Source organism: Hipposideros armiger, unplaced genomic scaffold (assembly GCF_001890085.2).
Source record: "Hipposideros armiger isolate ML-2016 unplaced genomic scaffold, ASM189008v1 scaffold_620, whole genome shotgun sequence".
Taxonomy (NCBI): domain Eukaryota; kingdom Metazoa; phylum Chordata; class Mammalia; order Chiroptera; family Hipposideridae; genus Hipposideros; species Hipposideros armiger.
The window spans coordinates 909,237-932,604 of NW_017731970.1; the positions used below are offsets into that span (position 1 = coordinate 909,237).

The following is a 23,368-nucleotide window of genomic DNA, read 5'->3' on the forward strand; positions in this document are numbered from 1 at the left end:
CTTTTGCTGGTTGTGTTTCTTAAACGTGTGCTCAACATGGAAAAATATGTTTTCTGGCAGCTGTGCCGGCCCTGCTCAGCTGTGTCCCTTAAGGATGGGACTCTGCACTGTGTGACATGGGGCAGAGTCTTGGAATTGCCAAAGGGCCCACACCTGACTTAAAAGCTAGTTGGGAACAGAGCTGCCCGGAGGGGAGTTCCCCTGGGGAGCCCAGTCAGGATCCAGAGTTGTAGGCTCCCCGGCTAACTTGCTTTGTGACGTTGGCCAAACCGCTTACCTTCTCTGGTATTGGTGGCTGGTTTTGTAGAATGAGGGGTTGGAGAAAATGGTTTCTGAGGTCTCCCTTGCCTGTACAGGTCTCTACATTTATGAGGCAGTCTGCATTGTCCCTAAGCTTCTCCAACTGTGATGTCACTGAGTGACCATGAGAAAGTGCTTACCTGTCTGAGTGGAAGCTGGAGAGGAGGCCCCTGGGGTCTCCACAACTGCCAGCATTGGTGGCCCCCCGTTTCACTCTGCGGCTATGGGATCGCAGGCTCCACTCGCTTTTCTTACACCTGACGAATGCTTTTCACCGGGAATGAATGTGGAGGAGTGGCCATTTCGACCACTTTTCCATCTTTGAGGAAAAGCTCCTTTGATCAGCTGGAAGCTGATAGATGGGGGTGGAGGCGCTAAATTGGGATCTCAAATGTCAACAATTAAGGCAGATGCCGAAGTTCTGAGAAATGCTCTCATGCCCTCCGCTACTGAATTTAGGAGCCTCTATTAAAGCTCCACCTGGTGAGGTTTAGCTCTTTGAAATGACACCAGTTCTAACATTAGCCCAGACTAGAAGAATAAAGCCAGGCCTGTAGTCAGCAAGGGAATTCATTTAAAAACAGAACACCTGTTATTCATAGACCATATTACTTGGCTTTGCCACACAGATCAAACACATTCTTGACAGGTTGTATTTAGAGTAACAGTTACATGTTTCTTCTTGACTTCCATGATACTGCAGAAATATTTTCATGGGGAAAACAATCAGTGCTAAGGCATAACAAAACTCATGCTTAAGAACTCTGATATTTGCCCCAAAGAGAAGTAGCCTTTGTTAATAAACAACCCCTGGGATAAAAAGGTACACTATCAAAAATGTTTACACACATGGTCCTCTTATTTTGGAGTTCTCATTAGCTTGGAGTTGAATATTTAAGTGACTTCTCTGGATATTAAACAGGAGCTATTAGATTAAAACACTGCCACGTGTTTAGATAAAAGCCACGAGATGCTTTTCAGACAAAGTGTGACAGTTCTAAGCACCCAAGTATACCCTGGAATCAAATTCTTTAAGAAACCATCAAGTAAAAATCAATAACCAGCAAAACCTGAAAATATTAAAAGCATAAATATCTGTAGGTGCTAATTGATCTTTTAGGCCCTTCTGCACTGCCAAAATTTATATTCTAAAAAAAACACCACATTAGCTGAATCTCAGCTGCAGTTGACCAAATGTGCAAAACTTGAGGAGACTATCCAGAGTAGGGTTGGCTGGTATTGTCTCTCACTCGCAATTTTTATTCTTCTTACTTTCATTATCTTTCTTAGGGGGCAGGGAAAGGAATTGATCTACAAGGTTACTCTACTCTTCATAAAATCAGAGATCTGATGGAAGGATTAGATGCAACTAAAATATTTGATATATAACCTTCCCTTTTCAAAGAATTAATGAATCCATACCTGAAAGAGCCGGGATACTGTACCCTTTCCATGGGAACCTCTTCATCTTATTATACTTGCAAATGAACTTGTCACTTTAAAATTTCCAAGTTCAAAAAAAAACCTGTCATCTTCTCCCATGCACATGGCAGGACATGACTCATTACATAGCTTGAGGAGATAACCAGTCTTCTTGTCTGGTAATCATGTTCCACGGGACAGATGTTAGTAAGATACCATTTACTAGTCTGACCACAAATCAACTTTAACACAACTGGGTCATTGATTCTTTTTGTATTTGTTTCCTATCTGGTACCCAGGGATTAAATAGATGAAAGAAATTGAATAGGTGTGTATTAGTTTCCAATTGCTGTAACAAATTTAGTGGCTTAAAACAACACAGACTTATTATTTTACAGTTCTGGAGGCCAAAAGTCCAAAATGGATCTTGCTGGGCTAAAATTAAGGTGTAAGCAGGGCTACGCTCCCATCTGGGGGCTCTAGGGGAGAATCCGTCTTCTTGCCTTTTCCAGCTTCTAGAGGTTGTCTGCATTCCTTGGCTCATGGCCACCCCTTCCATCTTCAAAGCCAGTAATGGCCCGCTCAGTCTTTCTCACATCACATCACTCTGACACTCCTTCTGTCTCTCTCCTCTATTTATAATGACCCTTGTAATTACATTGGGCCCACCTGGATAATTCAGAAAAATCTTCCTATTTTAATTTCATCAGCAACATTACTTCTTGCCATGTAATACAACATATTCCCAGGTTCTGAGAATTAGGATGTGGACATATTTGGGTTGCGGGGGCAGGCATTACTCTGTCTACCATGAGATGACTGAACACAGTAGTCATAAACCCTTGAGCCTTTTTCCAGGTCCTGAAAGAGTTGAGGAACAGTAAGTCTCATGCAGATAGACAGATTTATGTTCCTCTTTTAAACATTCCTACATCTGCTTGTGATGAACCTACTTAAATGTTTCTCTCGAGTCTTAACGTCAACAAGAGAAGCATGGAATAGGCATAATGGGAGATGTCTGACCCAAATGAACATGTTAATGGGTCCATGAGGACAGGAAGTGTTGGGTTCTCAACTCATCAACACAGAACCATGGCTGGCGGAGAAGGAAGTTTAAGAGCTCCCCTGCCCGTTCTCTGTACATATCCTCCAATTCATAGTTGGCTCTTCCAAGAAGACAAGAAGTGAAGGGTCACTAACTGAAGTCTTTGATCATTGGACTTGTTACTGCTGAAACAAAACCAAGAATATAGTTTCTGACTATCGGGCAGAATCTGTTTCCTACCTATTCTTCCCCCATTTTTGTTTTGTTTTTATTTTGTTTTTGTTTTGCTCCTTGGATGTTGACCACAGCCAGCTGAAGTCGGGTCTTTCTTCCAGCTACCCAGTATCAAGGTACTCCATGCTTCTTTCTAAAGTAGCTTCTTTTCAAGGGCTGGCCGAGTGGCTCAGTTGGTTAAGAGCTCGCTCAAGAGCGCAAGCTCTGAGCAACAGCAGTTCGCATGCCCGGCCCGAGCTGAGCAGCCGCTGAGCTGCCAACTGCTCAGCTAAAAAAAAAAAAAAAAAAAAAAAAAAAAAAAAAAAGAACTAAAGTAACTTCTTTTCCCATTGCGGTCCTTGATCTGCATTTTAACTTAAGGTCTATCATCAAACATTCCTGTCTTAAGTATTCAATAAACATGTGAGTGAGCTACTAGGTGCTGGTGATACAAAGAATAAAGAGGACACAATTCCTGCCTCTCACCCCAATTTCAGTTCAGTAGCTTGACTCTCCGCTTGGGCCTCTCGTGACCTTGGACTTGACTGAACTCTTGATGAACAGTCCATGTTTCTGATTCTGCAAAACAGAGTTTGAGGATTTTCCTAACTTGCTAATTTCACATTACTTCCTTCATCGCTTTGGGGTGGGCTGCTTTAACTTACTAAAATGCAAAGACTGCCAATTCTTCCTCAGACTGGGGGAAAATCGGAAAAGTCAAGTTTTAAAAGTAGCTCTGCTATTTACCAGGAACCACGCTGAGAATGCTAAATGGGGGAGCCTGACGATATCGTGCCCGAGTGAGGCCCGTGAACAGTAAGACCCTGGGCGAGCTACCAAAATCATAAGGCGTCAGCCAACACTTTCCTTGAAGACCTTAACAGCTGTGGGGCACTCTGCCATTTGACAGAGCGGTTTTATGGATGAGATGGGCATTCAAGATCTTACCCTAGATTTTTTATTGCAGGGTGGCTGACAGGCCTCTCTCACCTGAACAATGGGGCATTATTTGCCCTCATAAACTGTTGTTTCGTTACCAATTGAAGGCCTAGGAAAGAGTTTCATATGGAAGTTCTGTTTCAATTATTGTGCTAAGGTGACAACAATCATCTCTAACGTCAGAAATAATTACACTATTATATTAAGCAGTTATAAGGAACTGTGGAAAGCTGCTGCATCCATCACTGTTGCTGAAACCAAACCATTAGCATGTTTGAGGACTGGCAAATTCTGTTTGGACAGGGAATGCCAGCGAATACGAGTAGCATTAGCTTAGCTTAGAGTTTCTTGCACAAAAGGAAACAGCGAGGCTGCTTAGTTGCCCCTGATCCAAATCAAAGCCTTTTCTCTCTTTCAAGAATTTTCCAATTATCTGTTAAACAGAATGGCAATAAAATAGCAAGGATCCTAGGCCTGCTCTGTGCCAGGGAAACAGGCTTTGCTACCGCTAGCATTCTAACTGTTCTCGGAGGCTGGTCTGTAGTTTGGACTTTAATCAGTGGTTTTCAACCCTGTCACACAATACAAGCTCCTAGGGGACTCTTTCAAAAAGAATACTGCCCAGAGACAGTCTGATGGAATGGATCTGAAATGGACCCCAGGACTTGGGAGATTCTGATGTGGCCAGTTTGAGACCCTCTGGGCTGTAGGTAATATTTTAACTCACAGAGCAAAGTGAGCCTCTGAGAGAACTGGATTCAAAGAGGTTGACAATCAATGCCTTTTACTGCAAAGATAAGAATTGATCTGCCATGCCGCTATGACAGGAAAAGGTCTAAATATCATTCTGCTATGTTCTTATCCCAAGACAGACTATTATGTTGATGAAGGTGTCATCAATGGGCAGAGGGCAAAGGATTCATTTAAGACCAACATTTAGAAATGACAAGGGTACTGTTAAGGACCCAGCTAAATCAAATACTGGTGAAAATGGGCGCTCAATGTTAATTTAAAAAAAAAAGCTTCCATAGCATGTAATGGCTGTATATAGCTACACTTTCCAATATGACGGCCACTAGCCACAGATGACTATTTAAATGAACACAAATGAAATTAAAAATTCAGTTCCTCAGTTAAAGTGGCCGCATTTTAAGTGTTCAGGTGGCTAGTGGCAGCCATACTCGACAGCACCGCTAGGAAACATTCTCATCAGCACAGGGTTCTAGTGGTGGTAAATGGTGGTCTACACAAACCCTTCCTGCCCCTCCTACACGACGCCTTATGATTTATTACTGTGATCCAAGAATATATTTCTATGTAATTATGAGGCAAATATCTGAAAATATCAGCAGATAATCATCTGTAAACATGCATTATCAAGTCACTGGAAAGAATCTGAAATGAGGGCCAAGGAAATAAAGACATATACTAAAGTGAAATGTTCTGCGGCAGCTTTACGCAACCTTACACTCTAGAGTTGGAGGGTCTCTCTGTGAGTCTAAACCATAGTTACTTTATGAATTTCAAAACAGGTCAGGAGTGGCTGCTCCAAAAATACTGTTCTCCAGTAGTAAATGACGTGTTAGTACAGTGGCTGGCTCTTGGTAAAATACAGATGGATAATTTTAAAATTCTAACTAAAACCACTGTTACTTTCAAGAATCACTGGTTTTGTATTCTTTAGGCCAAATATATCACAACTTGAAAGCAGCTGATTAGTAATTGCTTGCCATTTTAGATTTTAAAGAGTGCCATAAAACATCAGACCTGGAAAGCACGTGGGAACCACGTAGTCGAACTCCCTCATTTTATCAACAAGGAAATGAAGGTGCAGCTAACAGGTAGCTGGTAGCAGAACCAAGGCAAACATGCTGGGTTGCTGACATGAACGCTCCCCAAGAATTATTCAAACCCAAGTTTCTTGCCTCAAATTCCCTCCAAGTTTGGTTTTTTAGTGATAAATGCACAAGATAGCCGTTATGTGGCACTGAAATTTAAGAAAAGACCCATTCACCATTGAATGCTTAGTAAAAGAATAACAAGAATAACACATCGGAAAATAACATGAAGACTACATCTCTTAGTTATTCAGGAAGTACATACCTGCAGCCAAATGTCTTTGCAGGCACAGGTGGCAGAGTTGCACCAGTTCCTCAGAATAGATCATGGAACCAATAGCCCTTTAGTTGAACATTTCCAGTTATTTTCTGCATATTCCATATAGCAGTTTACAACTTAACACTGTTTGAAGAATTCTCCTAGGGCATTTGTTAAAATACAGATTCCTAGGCCTCCACCCCTGAGAATTGGAATCAGTAGAGCTGAGGCAGAGCCCAGGACTCCGCATGTAACCAGCATTACAGATAATTCTGGTGCAGGTAGTCATGGCTAGTCAAACCCAATTTGCCCGGGGCAGTGTGGTTTACGCCTGTTTACATCAGAAAATGCTCACTGTCAAAGGTGCCCTGGCCTGGACATTATATGGTCCCCTTTCTCCCATCTATGAACCATATTCCAAAAAATACCACTATAGGGCCGGCCAAGTGGTGCAATGGTTAAGAACTGGCTTGGGATGCCAGAGGGCCCCGGTTCGGATCCCACATATGAGGGCCAGTGACACTGCCCTCTATAGCTAAGATGCTGAACAACAGCTCAACCTGGAGCTGGGCTGCCATGAGTCGCCGGCGACGGCGTAGGCTGCAGCCCCTGTTGCAGTGGGTTGCCATGGGCTACCGTGTGTAGCCAGCAGCCAGCGTGAGCGGCCAGCAGCCGCTGTGAGCGGCCGTCCAGAAGCTGGCGACTGATCTGCCTCGCCCGGGAAGAGCGCAATGATGGTGCCAACTTGGGCCAGTGAAGCAACGTCCTCCACAACTAGACTGAAGAACAAAAAGACAGCAACTTGTCTGTTCCCCTTCCCCCAATTCCCCAACAAAAATCTTAAAAAAAAAATGGCCTTTAAAAAAAAAATACCACTATAACAGCTTACTGTTAAGCAGCTCCTTTATTTTGCCAATAGGATGTTCTCCGCAAAAGGTGAGCTCCGTGATCCCTGCTACTACAAAGAATCCAAATAAGCTATTTTTCCTTCAATCGATCTTAAGAATTCAAGCAGTCTTTGTCCATTCCCAGCAACTTACAAAGGTGCTTGGTGCTGTTCATGTATTGAATTTCAGAAACCGAGCTAGTAGAAGGCAATGCTTACAGGTGAAAGGGATGAGACGACTGACCAGAGCTCAGGAAAAAACCACACGGAAGCACAGTGAATCACAACTACCATTTTATTGTTTGATTATTGTGGTACAGAATTGTCCACATGCTCCTGGACTAGTTTGGCTATGACACACACCACAGATGGCTCTGCAACTTATGGGGGAACATTATTTGAGCCGCACACGTCTCTGGTCATGTTTTTCCAACAGTCACAACAACAGAACAATTTTCTCCACAGAACGTGGAGCAACAAGTTACCGCAAACCAATGTCATCCTTCACTCATGACTGTGTGTGCCAGACAGGCCACAGAATAGCACAGAGCACAATGGGGCCGGACTTCACTCCACCACCAAGACAGTTCATGAACACTGGACACTCACGTACATTTATCACTGTAACTATGCTGACAGGTGCACAAAGCGAACCAGGTCAGATTTGGACTTATGGGTACAAACATTGTGATGAACATTGTATTTCATATAGAAGTAAATATTCTTGTCAAATCAGCTATCATTCCCAGTTTAGACACTGCTTTTACAAGTTGAATTACAATGAAAAATTGGCCAAGCAAGTAACTTTAAACACAGCATTAGGTATGTTCACAATGGTATATTTTACTCTGTGTTGAATCTTCTTATTTGGTTCAAGCATTTAAGTGTTCACAACTTGTATTTTAAATCTGGGAAATATTTAAGTTGCCAGCACTTGTATACTTTTGTGAGGATGTGAACTCAGAGCACACATGGCATGATGTGTATAGAAGCCTGAAGCAGAAATTACCACCTCAGATGACTGTAACACCAAGAACTCGGCAGAGATTAGGGTTCGCAAGAATGCTCAAGTGATATGTTCCGTTCTTCTGAAACCTGTGTCATGTTGTGCAGAATGGACTCAAGCACAACTCTGTTTTTTAATCAATTCTAGTGCGGCGCAGCATGAGAAGAGAGCGTAATGGTCACAACGAACATAACAGAAACAGAGGCGGAGGCAATCTAACTCGATTCTTCCAACACTGAATAGTCAACTTACATTTTTTCAGTACTCAATACTTAATATTTTCTAGGTAAACATTGCCTTGGCTATCTACTCAGAGTCAAGATACATTGAGTTTGGTCTAGTCTAAAAAAAGAATTTTAAGTATACAAACAATTTGTTGGTCAAATTCACATGCCAGCTGTAACAGGAACTTTTAAAAGTGAGAAGAAACTAAAGAACTTTATGTGATGTTTTCCCCATTGAGTTACACAGGCAGCTAGAGAAATGGGGAGCAGATACAGGACCTTGGCAAGCCCCTTCTATTTTACCTTTTAGGCTGGTTACAACAGTGAGGCAAAATCTGCTTCCTGCCAGCACTTGGCAAGTGAGGCTGCGAGGCCTGCCATTCAGCCTGGTCCCTCTTCAATGGCAGGCAGTCTCCAGTGGTTTCAGATCCCTATCATTATAGGCTTTTGCTGTAATTATTCTAAAACATTTGTTCTAATTAAACATGCGGGATAGTAACCTCAGCAGTTTTCTAGATAAAGGCATAAACCAGATCTAAATGTAAATATGGTGCCTTTTAAAATACTGATTGAGGTTTCCCATGGTTATAAAAGTTCAAATGACAAAAAGAAAATGGAATTTATAAGAAAGGGGTGTCATGATATATTATAAACAACAATATAACATTTTATACACATCCTACCTGTTTTGGCAAACTCTGCTTGTCACACTACATTTAGCATGGCTAAATGGCGAATGACTTTGACTTCCAGTCAGATTAAACTTTTGTAATGGCCTTTTTAATGCCTAGCATATATGAAGAGCTGAAAGAGTTACAACTGAATGGTAAGATTCTTTTCATTTTCTGTCAAAAAGAATCTCAAGGTAAGAACATTTAAAAGACTAAGTAGTTCTGTTATTAATATGTATTCCATTCTAAGTTTGCCATTTTCAACCAATTTGGAAGGCAAAGATGAATTGAAGAGCTGTTAAACCAGTCATAAGTGCCAGAGTTAGACATTCCTTTGCTAACTGTAGGGCAAACATATTGCTTAGAGTATATATGATCGCTGACATTTGTGCCATTTTAGCCCATTTGCAAAAGGTATGCACAGAATTCAAATTAGTAGACCACTTTTAGGTTGGCAAAAGTTAGAATTATTTAATAGAGTGTTCTTGTAAGTGAAATTTTATTATCCCAAAAAGATTCAATTCCAATGGAAAACAGAATCCTCACTGAAAAGCCAAGAAGCAAAATTACCAAAGAAAATCAAACTGTGGGGTTTTTCTCTCTATGAAAATCTCAGATAAGCGTGAGAAAGAGATCTTTGTATACAAAGCACATTTGGGTGTCATTTATCATGAAAAAGCCTAAAGCACTTAAAATCTGAGTGGTGATAAGGGCGAGGCTCAAGTTTCTTGGGTAATCTTGTGTTCCTGAGATGACAATAGTTTTGAAACTCTAGCTCTAGAAATTTAGACAAGAACTATCAAATCTGAACCCATCATGACAGAGTTTCAAAAATTTCCACGGGGATTCTTATCAAAGGCTATTCCCTGAGACATGCAAGGGCAGTGAACATGTAATTCTTTGAGTACAAAAAAATATAACATATAAAATCAATTTGATCTCTTTACTTCTCCCTTTAAAGAAATTGCTAAAATAAAAAGATTTCTCATTATAATCTAAACTCTTAGGTTTTACCTTTCTTTAAAAATTTCATTTCATTTATTGAAAGGCCAGGCACGGCGGGATGCTTTCACATACATTCTCTTTTACATACATTCTCTCTCCTACTACGTCTCTTAAAAGATCACTTATTTAAAGATACAGAAATAAAAACACAGTTCTTACAATTGAAACCAAACTTAGTGGAATCCTAAAATAATTAGGTGCAATTTAAGAAATACAACTGTAATTCTTCACTTTTGGAAACTATAACATGTAAAAATTAAGCAAACTTAATGGAATCCTAAAATGATTAGAACTTTTAAAGAATGCAACTGCAATTCTGTACTTTTGGAAAATATGTGAAAAAAAATCCAAAATACCTCTCTATGTAAATTAAAGCTCAAGCCACGGTATTCAAAATTTAAATGATTTTTTACATAATCTACTATACTTTGTGTTTTTTTAGTAATTAACCTTCCTGAGGCTGATTTTGTTCTCCTTGGTGTTTGCTTTTAACTAAAGTGCTTAATAAAATTTCTACAGAATATATTAGCATCTCTAAAGAAGAATATTATTTTGAGCTACAATCTGACAAAAATCTAACTACATTTAATTATGCTTGATTAATCCGAATGTCAGGGAGAGATTTCTAGAACAGAGAAAAATTTTCAGGTTAAATTCATACTCTTTTCAACTGTATGCTTCCTGGATCCAGTATTTCCACAAATCTACCACTCAAGTCTCTAACATTAAAAAAAAAGATCCCCCCCAAAATTATTCCCAATAGTCCAAACTGGACCATGGGGCTCCACACATCAAGCTCTGATACTTAAGATTTTCAAGATCTATGCAGACTCCACGCAAGTCACCACTTCAAATCAGGAAGTGCACTGCCCCTGCAGAGTCGCCTGAGGAAGGAGGACGCAGAGTCAGAGTTGCAGAGTTCAAGAGTCAGGAAGTCAAATGCCGCTAAGGATTTATTAACACTGGGAGGATGTTAATGCAAGAAAGGGGTGGCCTTTCTTTTAATGCAGGCACTAAACTATATCAGACATTTGTTTGGGGACTTCCAGCAGTGATGCCCTAAGGTGCTTTCATTTAAATGCAAATAAGTCCATTTAAAGGGTGACAAGTTGGCTTTACCAATGGGAATAATTAAACACATCCTAGCATCCTGTCTCTGTCTGTCACTCAGCTCTACCCTCTGCAGGGGACCAGACAGGCAGGTGTCAGAGAACTGGAAGTCTCCACTGCGGCTTTGCTGTTCCCCCCAGGACTGCCATAGAAAGCCACCTGTGTCACAACACAAGTAGAAGCTCGTGTCTCGGTGGCACTGATCCTGTCACTGGGATCATGGGCAATTCATGTCCCTGTTTTAGAGACAGGTGGAAGGCAGAAACAAAGGTGTCTCAAGGATTCTATGATCATAGTATTGTTGTCATTTTATTTTCTTCATTTTTGAGGGATGAACACGGCTAATGCCAACCTGTGGGCTTGAGAGGGAAGCCTTCTTGGATAATCCTTCCCTCCACCTCTAACAGCAGTTTGGAAGTGACAAGCAGCTATTTTAACTCCAGCATCATCATTCGCATGCTGCTGTGAGTGGGAAGTTTTTATTTCAGTAATAATTTCTGAAGTCCCCAAAAGACACATCTGGAACCCGCTGTAATTGCATTTCTTATGAGGAACCAGCAGTCCACGCCATTCAATGACATTTGATTGTAAAAGCTGGCTCCTCTCACCTGACAACGGTTTCCTATTGGTCAGCGAGACAAGATGCAATGGGCTGTCTACTTTGTCTACCTGAAGCTGCAGAGCCATGCACAGAACCGGGCATGGAAGACAGGCTCCAAATTTAGGTGAAGAGATACAAAGATGAAAGAACTCGGGAATCACCACTCCTCATGTACGGAACCACCTGTCCATGATGAAAACATTTACAGGGTAGGTGCCCCCCGCCCCTCAACCTCCTGTATCCTGCTTTTACTTTTCTCCCTAGTGAACTAGAAGCTTCCCCTGTTCTGTGTCTCATCTGTCTCCCCTACTACAAGGTGAGCGCCACGAGGCAAGGACTCCCATCTGCCTTGCTCACGGCCACATGCCCAGCACTTAGCAGTTTTTAGCACACCACATATACTATTATTTAAATGGAGGAATGAACATGGTTTTCCTTGACACGACTCCTGTCTACCACTTGCACGTCCTTCATCCCTTACATGTGAGCGCGTATTCAATTCTCCATTTCATACCAGGACTGAACCAGGGCAACGAATGGGATGTTAGCGGAAGGCACTGCACAGAGTGGCGTACAGAGCCGGGGGGGTCATTCATGCCCCTTGATCATTATGCTAGGCCTGAAGTTGAGAAAAGTCTGCCCAGGAATACATGGGCCACTGAGGAAAGGGGGCTTTAATCCTACAAACAGGCCAAAGAAAACCCCCAACCCGTGATCCACCTGTCAGCACACTTTCAAAACATGACCTTGTGTGCTTCTACAGGCCTCAGACCTACAAGCCACCTCAGTGTACATGAGCAACAGAAATAATCCTGATGGGGACTTAACTCTTCTCTATTTCTTGATGAACCAGATTTTTAAATGGGTTGATTGAAAAGACAGGTGAGAAAACCTGTCTCAGAGTAAAGCTCTCACAAGGGTTACCACCCTCAGTGGGGCAGCTTGATGGAGCCTGTTAATAAAAAACTGTTTATGCTTCTCCTGGTAACTCTGATAATGTACTAGTTTGAAATATCCTATCATGTTTAATTAACTAATAAATAATTGTCAGTGGCTGATAACTTCTTACGTTCATTAAAATGTCACATGCCTCTTACTTTCAAACCAGTAGGTACTGATATCTCGAATCGATGGAATGAAAACCTGAGTTAAAAGTTATCTTTCCACATAGAACAATAAACAAGTCCTGTATTGATCAAGTTATTAATAGTTCTTTCCTGCTAGCAATATTGGGTCCTTCTGTTTACTAACATAGATTATGATTATGAAGGACATTATCTTCAAAGTTAATGTTGAAGCACCTGGGCCACTGGGAAGATGGTAGAATAAATGCAAGTTTATGTAAGTGCCCCTGCCCTTCGGTACACACCGCATCCAAAAACTGAAAGAGAAGCTGTCTATAATGAAACTAGTAAAACTCACCACCCCATACCGAGGACTCCAGGGGAGTGTCTCACAGATACAGCAAAACTGGGGACTAATGAAAGGAGGATTCTTGCATTTGCCACGCAGGCCACAGTTGCTGGCTATTCATGAGAGCGTTCCAAACCAAAGGACCCTACCAACCATTTCTCCTTAACTTGGAGAAACGAGGACAGGTGGCAGTCGGGAGAGGCTGAGTGCACACTCTGTGGGCCCATTTCTAGAAGCAAAGCTAAGACGGGAGGTTGAGATCTCAGGCGCACTATTTGTGTACAGAGGAGACACACACAGCCATCCAGGAGCCGATCATACAAATGCTGACTACAGTACGTCCTCAATGTCAGCAATAGTTTCTTTGACTTCAAAACCAATTTTACCATAGGCTAATTGATATAAACAAGTTAGGTTCCTACAGCCTCTCATCAACACTATAACGAAACGACGTTGAACAAAATGACATTATTCGAGGACCTGCTGGACATATAATTCAGCAGAGCAGAAGTACGAGCCCACCACACTCCGGCTAGCACGACATCTAGGGGACATAAGGAAAGTCAGGGGGAATCGCCCTCTGCCAATGGGACCCGGATGCCCCGGGGCAGAGATTCCACAGTGTCCATGGAAGGCACTCAGAGACAGCCTTTCCCAAGGAGGCTCTGCTTCATTCCTTATTCCACCATACCCAGAGAGGAGAACGAAAAACCAAGCAGCCTCACCATTATAATCCATCAAGATCAGCCTTACAGTTCAAGCGTGAAGGTGATCATTCAAATGCTGCTCAGCTGAAAAAGGTGGGGTCGAGGAGGATCTGTACTCCTCTTGGACAAACAGAACTGGTCCCATGCAAAGACAAATAATAAGCAGAAAAGGCTATCGTGATACTTGTACAACAATAAAAGAGTAAAACAGCACAGAAGAAAAGCAATGAAAGAAGCAGAAGACAAACAGATTTCAGAAAACCATGAAAATATAGACAATATAGTTCAGCTTCCAAAGAAATGAAATAAGGAGCCAAAGAGGACAATATGATGAGAGAAAAAAGCTGGCAGAGCTAAGGAAGAAACAGATAAAAAAACTAAAGGTGTAACAGAAATGAAAGCCACATTGCAAGCATCAAGGCTGAGGATCAACACTATGGAAAACGGAGCCAGTGACATGGAAGGGTAGAGATGAGAAAGAAATCACACAGCAGGAAGAAAGACAAGGAGATGACAGCGATCGAAAGACAGACAAATGTAAAGGGCAGATAAGAGAGAGCCAATACCGGGACAAACTGTCAAAGAAGAGAACAAATAAACTGATAAGAAATGTGGTAAGGTCCAAATGTCAATATCTAATGTTCATGGCAAACCAGAAAAAGCCAACAGACAACTGTTAACTCTGAGATACACTCGAAATGAAGTTACTGAATTCAAGGATAAACAAGAAATCTCAAGTATCCAGGGCAAACAAGCAGGTCATCTACCAAAGAGGAAGAAAGATCTGCCTGGACTCAGCCCTCTCAGCACCACCAGACACTAGAAAATAATAAAGTGAGGTGTGCAAACAATTGAGGGACAAAGGATGTGACCCAAGAATCTGAGAGCCAGCCAAGTTACTGAACATAAGGAACTGCAACAGAGGTGCATTTGTAAATATGCAAGAAAATCCAACTGAAGCTGTAACCCGGTCTAGCAAAAGATAAAAGCATCAACTCTCGAATGTGGGGTCTTTGTACGAAAGGGCTGGCAATGAGCACTGAGTTCATTCAAACATAGAATTAAGTCTAAATAACTCCAGTAATTACCTACAGCTATACACTTTAAGTTGCCTGTCTTCCTGGGTAAAAGTTGCCAAATCCGTTCAATTATCTCCTCTAATTAACCATGCCAAAATGAAAACACACAAAGGATAACCTCTCCTGAATGGAATTCTCTTGCACTATAGAAAAATTGTGATTTATATCTTACCCCTGAGGGCTGTTGCTATACCCAAGAAATTCCTCAAAAGAGATAATGCTGATTCCTGGTGCATTGTTGAGAGCACAGGCCTAGGAGCAACAAGACCCAACTACCCACTTTGGTTCTTCTAGTCACTTACCATGCTGCCTTGGCAAACCATGCACTACTTTGGGACTCAGATGAAAACAGATAGTACCTGCATGGTCCACCTCACGGCATGGTAAGGCTCAAATGGGATGCTGTATGTGAAAGTTCTTTGGAATCTATAAGCAAGGCTATAATATCATGTCACTTGGGTGGGATGGAAAGAACCCACTCTATTAAGGAGTCATAAAATATTCAGAGACAAAGAAAGGATCAGAAGGCTCCTGTGGATCCATCCCAACTTCCTTCCTTTCGTTTCTCTACATTTTAAGTCATCACTTAGCACTATAAAAAGGAAATTCAGTACTTCTACAGCCCCTGACTGGAATGATTTTTAATTTGGAAACAAAGACAAGTTTAAGAACTTGGAAAGATGCTGCCTACCATGAAAGGTAAATGCCTCTCAATTTTCATTCTTTGATGCAAGTAATATTTATTAAGCACCTACTATGTGCCAGGCACTTTTCCAAATAGTAGACAGTCTCCAGATTACTTAAAATAGAATCAAGTCAATGAAAAGCAAACACAAAAGAACTGGGAGAACTACATTAATTTTACTGAAAAGGGCTCAATGTCTATTTATATTACAACTTATATGCAGAAATGGGACCATTTACTTAGAGACAAACCCATCAAACAGCCAGAAGGAGGCGCCTAAATTCAGAGAATCATGTAGAGCCGACAAAAAGGAAGAAATGCATACTTGGGGCCACAAAACTGAGAATGCCAGGTGTTCTTGAACTCTTTCATGGTTGCTTTGGGAGCAAAGTTAAATTCTCAATGCAGAAAACAAAGAGGAGGCAAGACTGCACCATGGTCAGATGGATATGAGTATAGCAGAAAGTATATTAGTAATGGACTGCCTACGAAGTCACTAAAACACTGAAAGAAATCTTTCCTTTGGGAAAAGGACCCATAAAGGGAGGAAGGTGAGAGGATTTTCCCACACCGTATTTCCCATCTCCAATCTTTGCACGGAGCTTGCTGTGAGGGCATAACGATCAGTCGGCAGTCCTCATCCACACGGTGAAACTTCTCCAGAACAAGGCAGGAGGAAACACTCGGGAATCTGCTTTCATTGCCCTACAGTGTATCATACTTGGAAGTGTAAAGGGGTATGGTTGGAAATGGAGACCTAGAAGATTCTCATATATTATCTAATGTTTAGAAGGAAGCCAGGATCTTTATATGTAAAGAGCCATTATTTTTACATCTTTTACACTGCAAGGAAATAATCTTAGGGGACAGCCCTGTCCCCAAGACACTGACTCAGTCTCCATATGGACCATTTTATCACCCCTACCTTGAAAGTACATTGGCCTTTCTTTTACCTGACTGATGATATGAGTTCTCTGATGAGATCCTTCTAAGGATAGACGAGATGAGCTCTTTGTAAAGATGAAGGGAACTACCACACACTGAAATCAAAGAAAATCAGATTCAGTGGAACTAAGAGAAACAGAGCTGCCATCAAGCCACACTTGGCTGGTCAGGGCACCACTCCTCCCAGGGAAAACTCCCCACTGTGACAGCAGTAGGGACGGCTGCACTGATACTAGTGGATGACTCGAGGAGGAAGAATACTTTACAAGTTATAATCCTTAAATCAATGCACTCAATACTTAAGAATTGGATGGGAACATTGATATGGAAGTTAGAAGAGGACAGAAGTCAAAGTAGGTGATATATATGAAAAATTACAGCGAAGACAAACACACCCTGTGGAGCTGCAGAAGTTGCAGGTTATAATGAGGACTGTCGGACAGCTTCCATTTCCCAGGGTAAAAACAATGGCTCCTCTTTCCTCACCATAATTCCTCTGCCAACTCCAACTTGCAGCAAAAAGGCAAGGATTGTGAAAATCAGATCTGCAATTCCAAAACTGGCTAACATTCATGAAAATGAAAATGAAGAAGACCTAGGGCGTTTTCCAGAAGAAACCAGAAAGCACTTTTCCCTTCGATAGTCTATTTTCCAACTAGTGAAGTATATCACACGAGGATTTCCAATGCCTTAGAAAAGTACAAAGGAATAGAATATGACAAAGGTACAGTATTACATTAGTAAAATGTTTACATAAGCATAAAAACTCCACTTTCCACTCTTTACAAATTTGATAAGTGACCGGAAGGTAGTTTTTCACTTAAGATCTTTGAGACTAAGCAGTTAAGTGAAAAATTCCAAGACAACTTTTTGAATGCTTTAGTCAACAGAATGGAACTATACAAATGAATTTTAAAATAAAACCAACACATCAAAGAGTAAGATCTACTGTGCAAGTACCCACCCCTCACAATGAGAATACGATCGATCAGATGGAAGAAGGTAAATGTCTCAATTAGAGAGTAAGGAGGGACGCATATGAGAGAGGGAGGGCCCTGGGACTCAATTATCAAGACACGCTCAGCTGATGTCTTCAGCTTCCAGATTCCCAGGCCTTAGTCAGGTTTGGGACAAATATGGCATTTGGTCACAAAGTGCAACAGTAGAGATCTGCTGTATCTGCAATGGGGAGGGAGCTTAGAATCCTGAGGACACTGTAGACACTCGACTCTATGATAATGAGAGAGGTATGAGGACACAAGAGCACTAATGAGGCTCTGTGCTCTCTTATGACAGGCGCCAACCAAATCACAGCAACATACTATGAACAATTATTCAAGTTACTACTTTAGTGAGAGAGCTGAAGTAGCTACAGGGAGGTTTCTCTGTGAAAGGTCCAGGTGGTACAGAGACAATACACATTTCAAGCACTGGAATAACTACGGTGCCACGCTCAGAGTTGATGGAGGAAAGGAGCTCTTTCTGGTTGACTTGCGGAAGACGAGCTTTCTTCACAGAGAGGACCAAAGCATTCAGTTCTCTAGAAAGTTCTATTAGTCTTGATCTTGTCTCTACAAAGAAAATAACGAGAATATCCATAGTGAGCTTATGAGTACAACCTTCTCTATGTAACCGAGACTTACTCAAAGCGTTTAGTTATAGTGATAATTCAAACACCCTTGCCTTATCTATGAATTATTCTCTGGTTATTACAGAAAAAGAATTACCATTTAATTACTTATATATACTTTCAAACAGTTCTTTATTCTCAGTTAAAAACCTAATTAGAAATGAGGAATGATGGCTAATGGGTACAGGGCTTCTTTCTGGGGTGATGAAAATGTTCTAAAATTAGATAGTGGTGCGGGCCACACAACCCTGTGAATATACTAAAAACCACTGAATTGTACACTTTCAAAGGGTGAATTTTGTTGTTTGTAAATTATATCTCAATAAAACTTGTTAAAAATCTAATTAGAGAATAAAATTTCTTATGATTTCTCATCTCCCTAGTGAATTTACCATACCCACTAAATACTTTGCCAAGATCAACACCAATTATCCTAGTTGCATAATTTGACCACTTTAATCATTAGGCTAACCATTTTAGAATTTTAAAAATTGCTTTCTGCTAAAATATATTTGTCTAACAATATATTAGAAATTAATACTCATACTTAATTAGTATACAACCTGCTAAACTATTTATTTTAAAACTTGCCTTTAAAACAATATTCAGTTAGAGCTATCTTTTTACAACTCAAATGGACCTTATTTTGTCTAAAAACTGCTTCTGTACTACCCAAACAACTCCCCATCGGAGCAACTGTTTGAATTAATTGGTCACATTGATGCCCAACATGCTTCTTGACTTACATACAGACCAAAAGGGAAATTGATCCAGGTGTTTCAAGGTGATTTAATCTTGGCTGGAGATGGGGTGTGTGTGTGTATGTGTGTGTGCATACTTGCACTCACGTGCACAAAACAAATTCCTCTAAATGTCATCATTTGAGATGAGTGACCAGTCCAGGAATATTGCACACAGGTCCATCACAACAGTTCCACAGAAAAAATAATACATTAGTATAGATACCCTCTATATCGTTTATCAGAAAAGACCAATGCTACTATCATGGTACATAATTATAAAGCTATATAAACTGCATTTGCACACAAATACCTTTCTGTTTGCATTATGTTAAGAAAAGGTTCTCAGGGTAAGAAGAAATATATACAATTAAAATATATTCAAGAGAAATACTGCAATGCTAAATTTGAATAAACATATCAATATGAACTTATGAGATATATATATATATATATACACACATACACACACACACACACACACACACACACACACACACTAGCTCTGTCCAGAAAAGGAGCCTAGAAAAGGCACATTTACACTCCTAACTTCTAGATTATGGTCTCTAACACCCATTACAAGCAAGCGGGAATCCTTGAGGAAAATAGTTGATTCTAGGACTGAGGCAGGCAAGGTATAAGATGAGCCTAGTATACTATCTTGGGCCAGAAGGCAAGGAACTTTTCAAAGTTGATTGGGGTTTATCAACGGAACACAGAGGATCCTGCTTAAAATAGATCCCACTGGCCAAAGGTGTGCCAATTTAAGCATCACAAAGATGGCTGTTATGTGCAATAGCATGGATGAACCTCGCAGAAAGCCAGACACAAAAAGAATACACACTGTATGTTCCTTTTGTTGTAGATTCAAGAAGTGACAGAGTCAGATATAGTGACAGGTAATACAGTCAGAATAATGGTTACATGGTGGGGAGGCGGAGTGAGAAGAGTTTGATTAGAAAGGGGCCTTTTCGGGTGCTGGAAATATAGATGTAAAAATTGGTCAAGCCATAACTTAAGATGTGTATACTTTAATATATACATATTAAATATGTTATGCATATGTATGTATGTTAAGTACTGACTGAAACATAGCAAAGCAATAAAAACTTATAAGATCCATAATAATGCTCAAAACAGAGAAAGCCAGAAACTCATTATTTGTCACTATTTAAGGTGGCTTTTAACTGAACTTCTTGCCTCGAAAATGGGTAATTAAAGGGAAAGATTTAAACGCTTCTCCTGCCTTGCCAGGAGGAACTGTACTTCAAAAGGTACCTAAATGGCCTTAGCTGATAAGAAGAACTTTATAGGAGAATGCCAGCTAATAATTGTCAAAGGAATGATATTTTAAAAACTCATCATTTTCGGGCCGGCCGAGTGGCAAGTTGGTTAAGAGCTGGCTTGGCACACCAGAGGGCCCCGGTTCGGATCCCACATAAGAGGGCCAGTGACACTGCCCTCTACAGCTAAGATGCTGAACAACAGCTCAACCTGGAGCTGGGCTGCTGTGAGTCGCCGGCGACGGCGTAGGCTGCAGCCCCTGTGGCAGTGGGTTGACATGGGCTACCGTGTGTGGCCAGCAGCCAGCGTGAGCGGCCAGCAGCCACAGTGAGCGGCCGTCCAGAAGCCGGCAACTGATCTGCCTCGCCCGGGAATAGCACAATGATGGTGCCAATTTGGGCCAGTAAAGCAACGTCCTCCACAACTAGACTGAAGAACAAAAGGACAGCAACTTGTCTGTTCCCCTTCCCCCAATTCCCTAGCACTGTTCCCATCCCCCCAGTTCCCCAATAAAAATCTTTAAAAAAAATTTTTTTTTGTAGTGAACTACACATAAAATTTACCATTTGGTTAAGATGGTAAAAAAAAAAAGATTACTTTTAAGTAGCTTTAAATGCATTCACATTGCTGTGCAATCAATCTCCAGAACTTCCTCATCTTCTCCAACTGAAACTCTCTCCCCATTAAAACAACAACTGCCCCTTCCCCAACACCTAGCACCCACCATTCTACTTTCCACTTCTATGAATTTGACTGCTCTAGGTACCTCATGTAAGTGGGATCATACAGTATTTGTCCTTTTGGATCTGGCTTATTTCATTTCACATAATAACTTCAGGTTCATCCATATTATAGCATGTGTCAGAACTTCATTTCTTTTAAAGGGTGAATAATATTCCACAGTGTGGATATATCACATTTTCTTTATCTTGACTGATCATTTTAACTTCTTTATTTTTTTCAGTTTGAACACACAGAATTTCTCTCAATTTTTTTCTGTCAGTCTCTATGGATGATGACAAATTGCCGACTGAATTACTTTTAAAATAACTTATAACTCATGGCAAGATAAACTACGCTCACTGCTGTTAATATCTCCACAGTTGCAAGGACTCCTAGAACAGCAGGACCGCTATTTGAACGGCTACTCTGGCTACCCGATTCTTGCTCTTCTTCCTATCTGGGGTGAGGAAGCTACTCCAATATTTCTTTAGGGATTACTATGCTTTTCCAGTGATAAAACCACAAAGAGATTTGGCTAGAAGTATCAATTGTCTGGCTGGTACATTCTGGGGGAAAATCAGACACTTTAGACTATAAAGCAATGCGGCACATTACTGTTTTGCCTTGTATTTTGAAGTGTCCCTGGGCTCGCTGCTAGGGTTACTCCAATCGTCGGCTTCAGGTGTGGTCTTGTAATGGCGCCATGCTGACTTATTGAAAACTGGAAGTCTCTCGAATGATTCACTTGAAAGTGCCTAATGGAAAAATATACACCAGAGGGCCACAGCATCGTCATTCATCTCACATAAAGTACTAAAGCAAATTTTACTATTTAAAACATTAGAAACCTTAATACATATTTTGGAATTATGTTAAAATTACATTTTTGTAGTTTACTTAGACTGGCCAGGATGAAATGAAAGCTTTTTGAAAGGAATACAAACATTCACTCATTCAAAGCCAGTACTGACGTACACATGACCAGGACAAAAATCATTTTAATTCAGTTAATACTGCTTTGAAATACTTTTGACAATATGGTCTTAGACCAAGCACTATTGTTCACTGGGCAACTGCTCTCCCAAATGGCCCAGAAAGAAATAAAGTTTCATACATACTAGATTTATAAACATAAACTCATAAAGTGATTATCAACTATCACACCATTTCGATCCACTGGCATTTAAGATAAACACTCCAAATAACTGGTTATGGTGTAACACCTTACATGTATATTAACATATAACACACTATGTAGCTGTGAAAAGAATGGGCCAGTTCTACATGAACGGATATGGAAAATCTTCAATGTATATTGGAAATTTAAAAGAAAAATCAAAGTGCTGAAATAATCGTTTGTGTGGGAAAAAAATAGGTTTTTCCCATATGTTTGTCAGTACAGAACCAACTCTAGGAGGATCCACAAGCAACTGGTGCCTGTGGCTACTCTGGGAAAGAGAACAGGGTGGTTCAGGGCCAGTGGTGGGAGAGACTTACTTTTCCCTTTTGTCGCTTTAAAATTGTGCACGATGTGCCCATATCACCTATTCAAAAAATACTCCAAATTTCTAGAGTTTAAATATCCATAAAAGTCTGACCCCACCCGTGAATGAGAAAACTCGTGTTACAGAGAACTTTGGTATTAGATCAGCCTTTTATATAACCATATTATGATTACTGAATTCTTGTAACTTTGGGAAAGCCAGCAAGTTTTTATAGCAAAAGACTAAGAGACTCCCATTTATGATACTCCGTCTCCTTTTATATTAGTCCTTTCAAGAGATATGCAGTTTTTTTTAAAAAGCACAATTTAGAATTATGGTTTTAAAAAATCAATATTTTACTTTTTATATCTCCACATTTCATTTCATATTTTGCTATATCTGAGCACAAAATCAAGAGTGGATTTTCACATAAAACTGAAGCAAATCTGAGCTGAATATGAGATGATAGATGATATATGGTGCTATTACCTATTAGTTATTAGAACTTATAGTTTTAAAGAGTAGATGCCTTCATACTAACAGAAATAAAATGAGTACCTTCAAATAAATGACAGCATCTGTACCCACTCCTTCCATAGAATACAGTTTTAGATCACCTTGAAAATATCTAGCATACAGACGAGAAATTGGCAAGCCATAACCAAATCCAGCCTATGGAGGAAAGAAAATGAATACAGTGAGACAGGCACAAATGGCATGAGAATCATTCAGAAGATTAAAATAAATTTTTGATTCAGATTTAAAGCAAATAAATGATTGATTCAACCTTTACAATCATGTATATACTCATCTATGGCAAACAATCTATTTTCATTCTACAAAAACACTTCTCACATGTTTGGAAAATAATAGAAATACTCCCAATTTTGACTAATGCTTTCTTAGCCCTTTAAAGCACATTTTTTTAGCATTTTTAAAGCGAATCCCAAAATCAAGTGGAATTTGAACTGGCAACAAAACGAAACCATTCCAAAATTCCATGATCAGATTCCCTTGCTCTGTGAAGTGAAAATTAAATTGAATAGCACAGGAATGCAAATCTACCAGTACCAAGGCCAATAATGCATTGAAAAGAAAATTTCCTGAGAGGCTACTTCCTAGGTTTCCGGAAATGCTACAAGATTTGGGATATATGGTA

At 40.4% G+C, this 23,368-nt stretch overlaps 1 protein-coding gene across 2 annotated transcripts in view; it reads right to left on the bottom strand.

The window, feature by feature from the left end:
• Nucleotides 1–7,179: 7,179 nt before the first annotated feature.
• PDK3 (pyruvate dehydrogenase kinase 3) overlaps nucleotides 7,180–23,368 on the bottom strand; it is a 73,307-nt gene continuing 57,118 nt past the window's right edge. The window contains exons 10-12 of one of the 2 annotated variants that reach the window (XM_019625248.1): nucleotides 22,768–22,881; nucleotides 21,349–21,480; nucleotides 7,180–17,919 (exon numbers count right to left, since the gene is read on the bottom strand). In XM_019625248.1, the coding sequence (XP_019480793.1) occupies nucleotides 17,902–17,919; nucleotides 21,349–21,480; nucleotides 22,768–22,881 (264 nt within the window). In that variant the 3' untranslated portion in view covers nucleotides 7,180–17,901. Of the gene's footprint in view, nucleotides 17,920–21,340; nucleotides 21,481–22,767; nucleotides 22,882–23,368 lie in introns of both variants that reach the window. The other variant, XM_019625247.1, reaches the window with a different exon arrangement.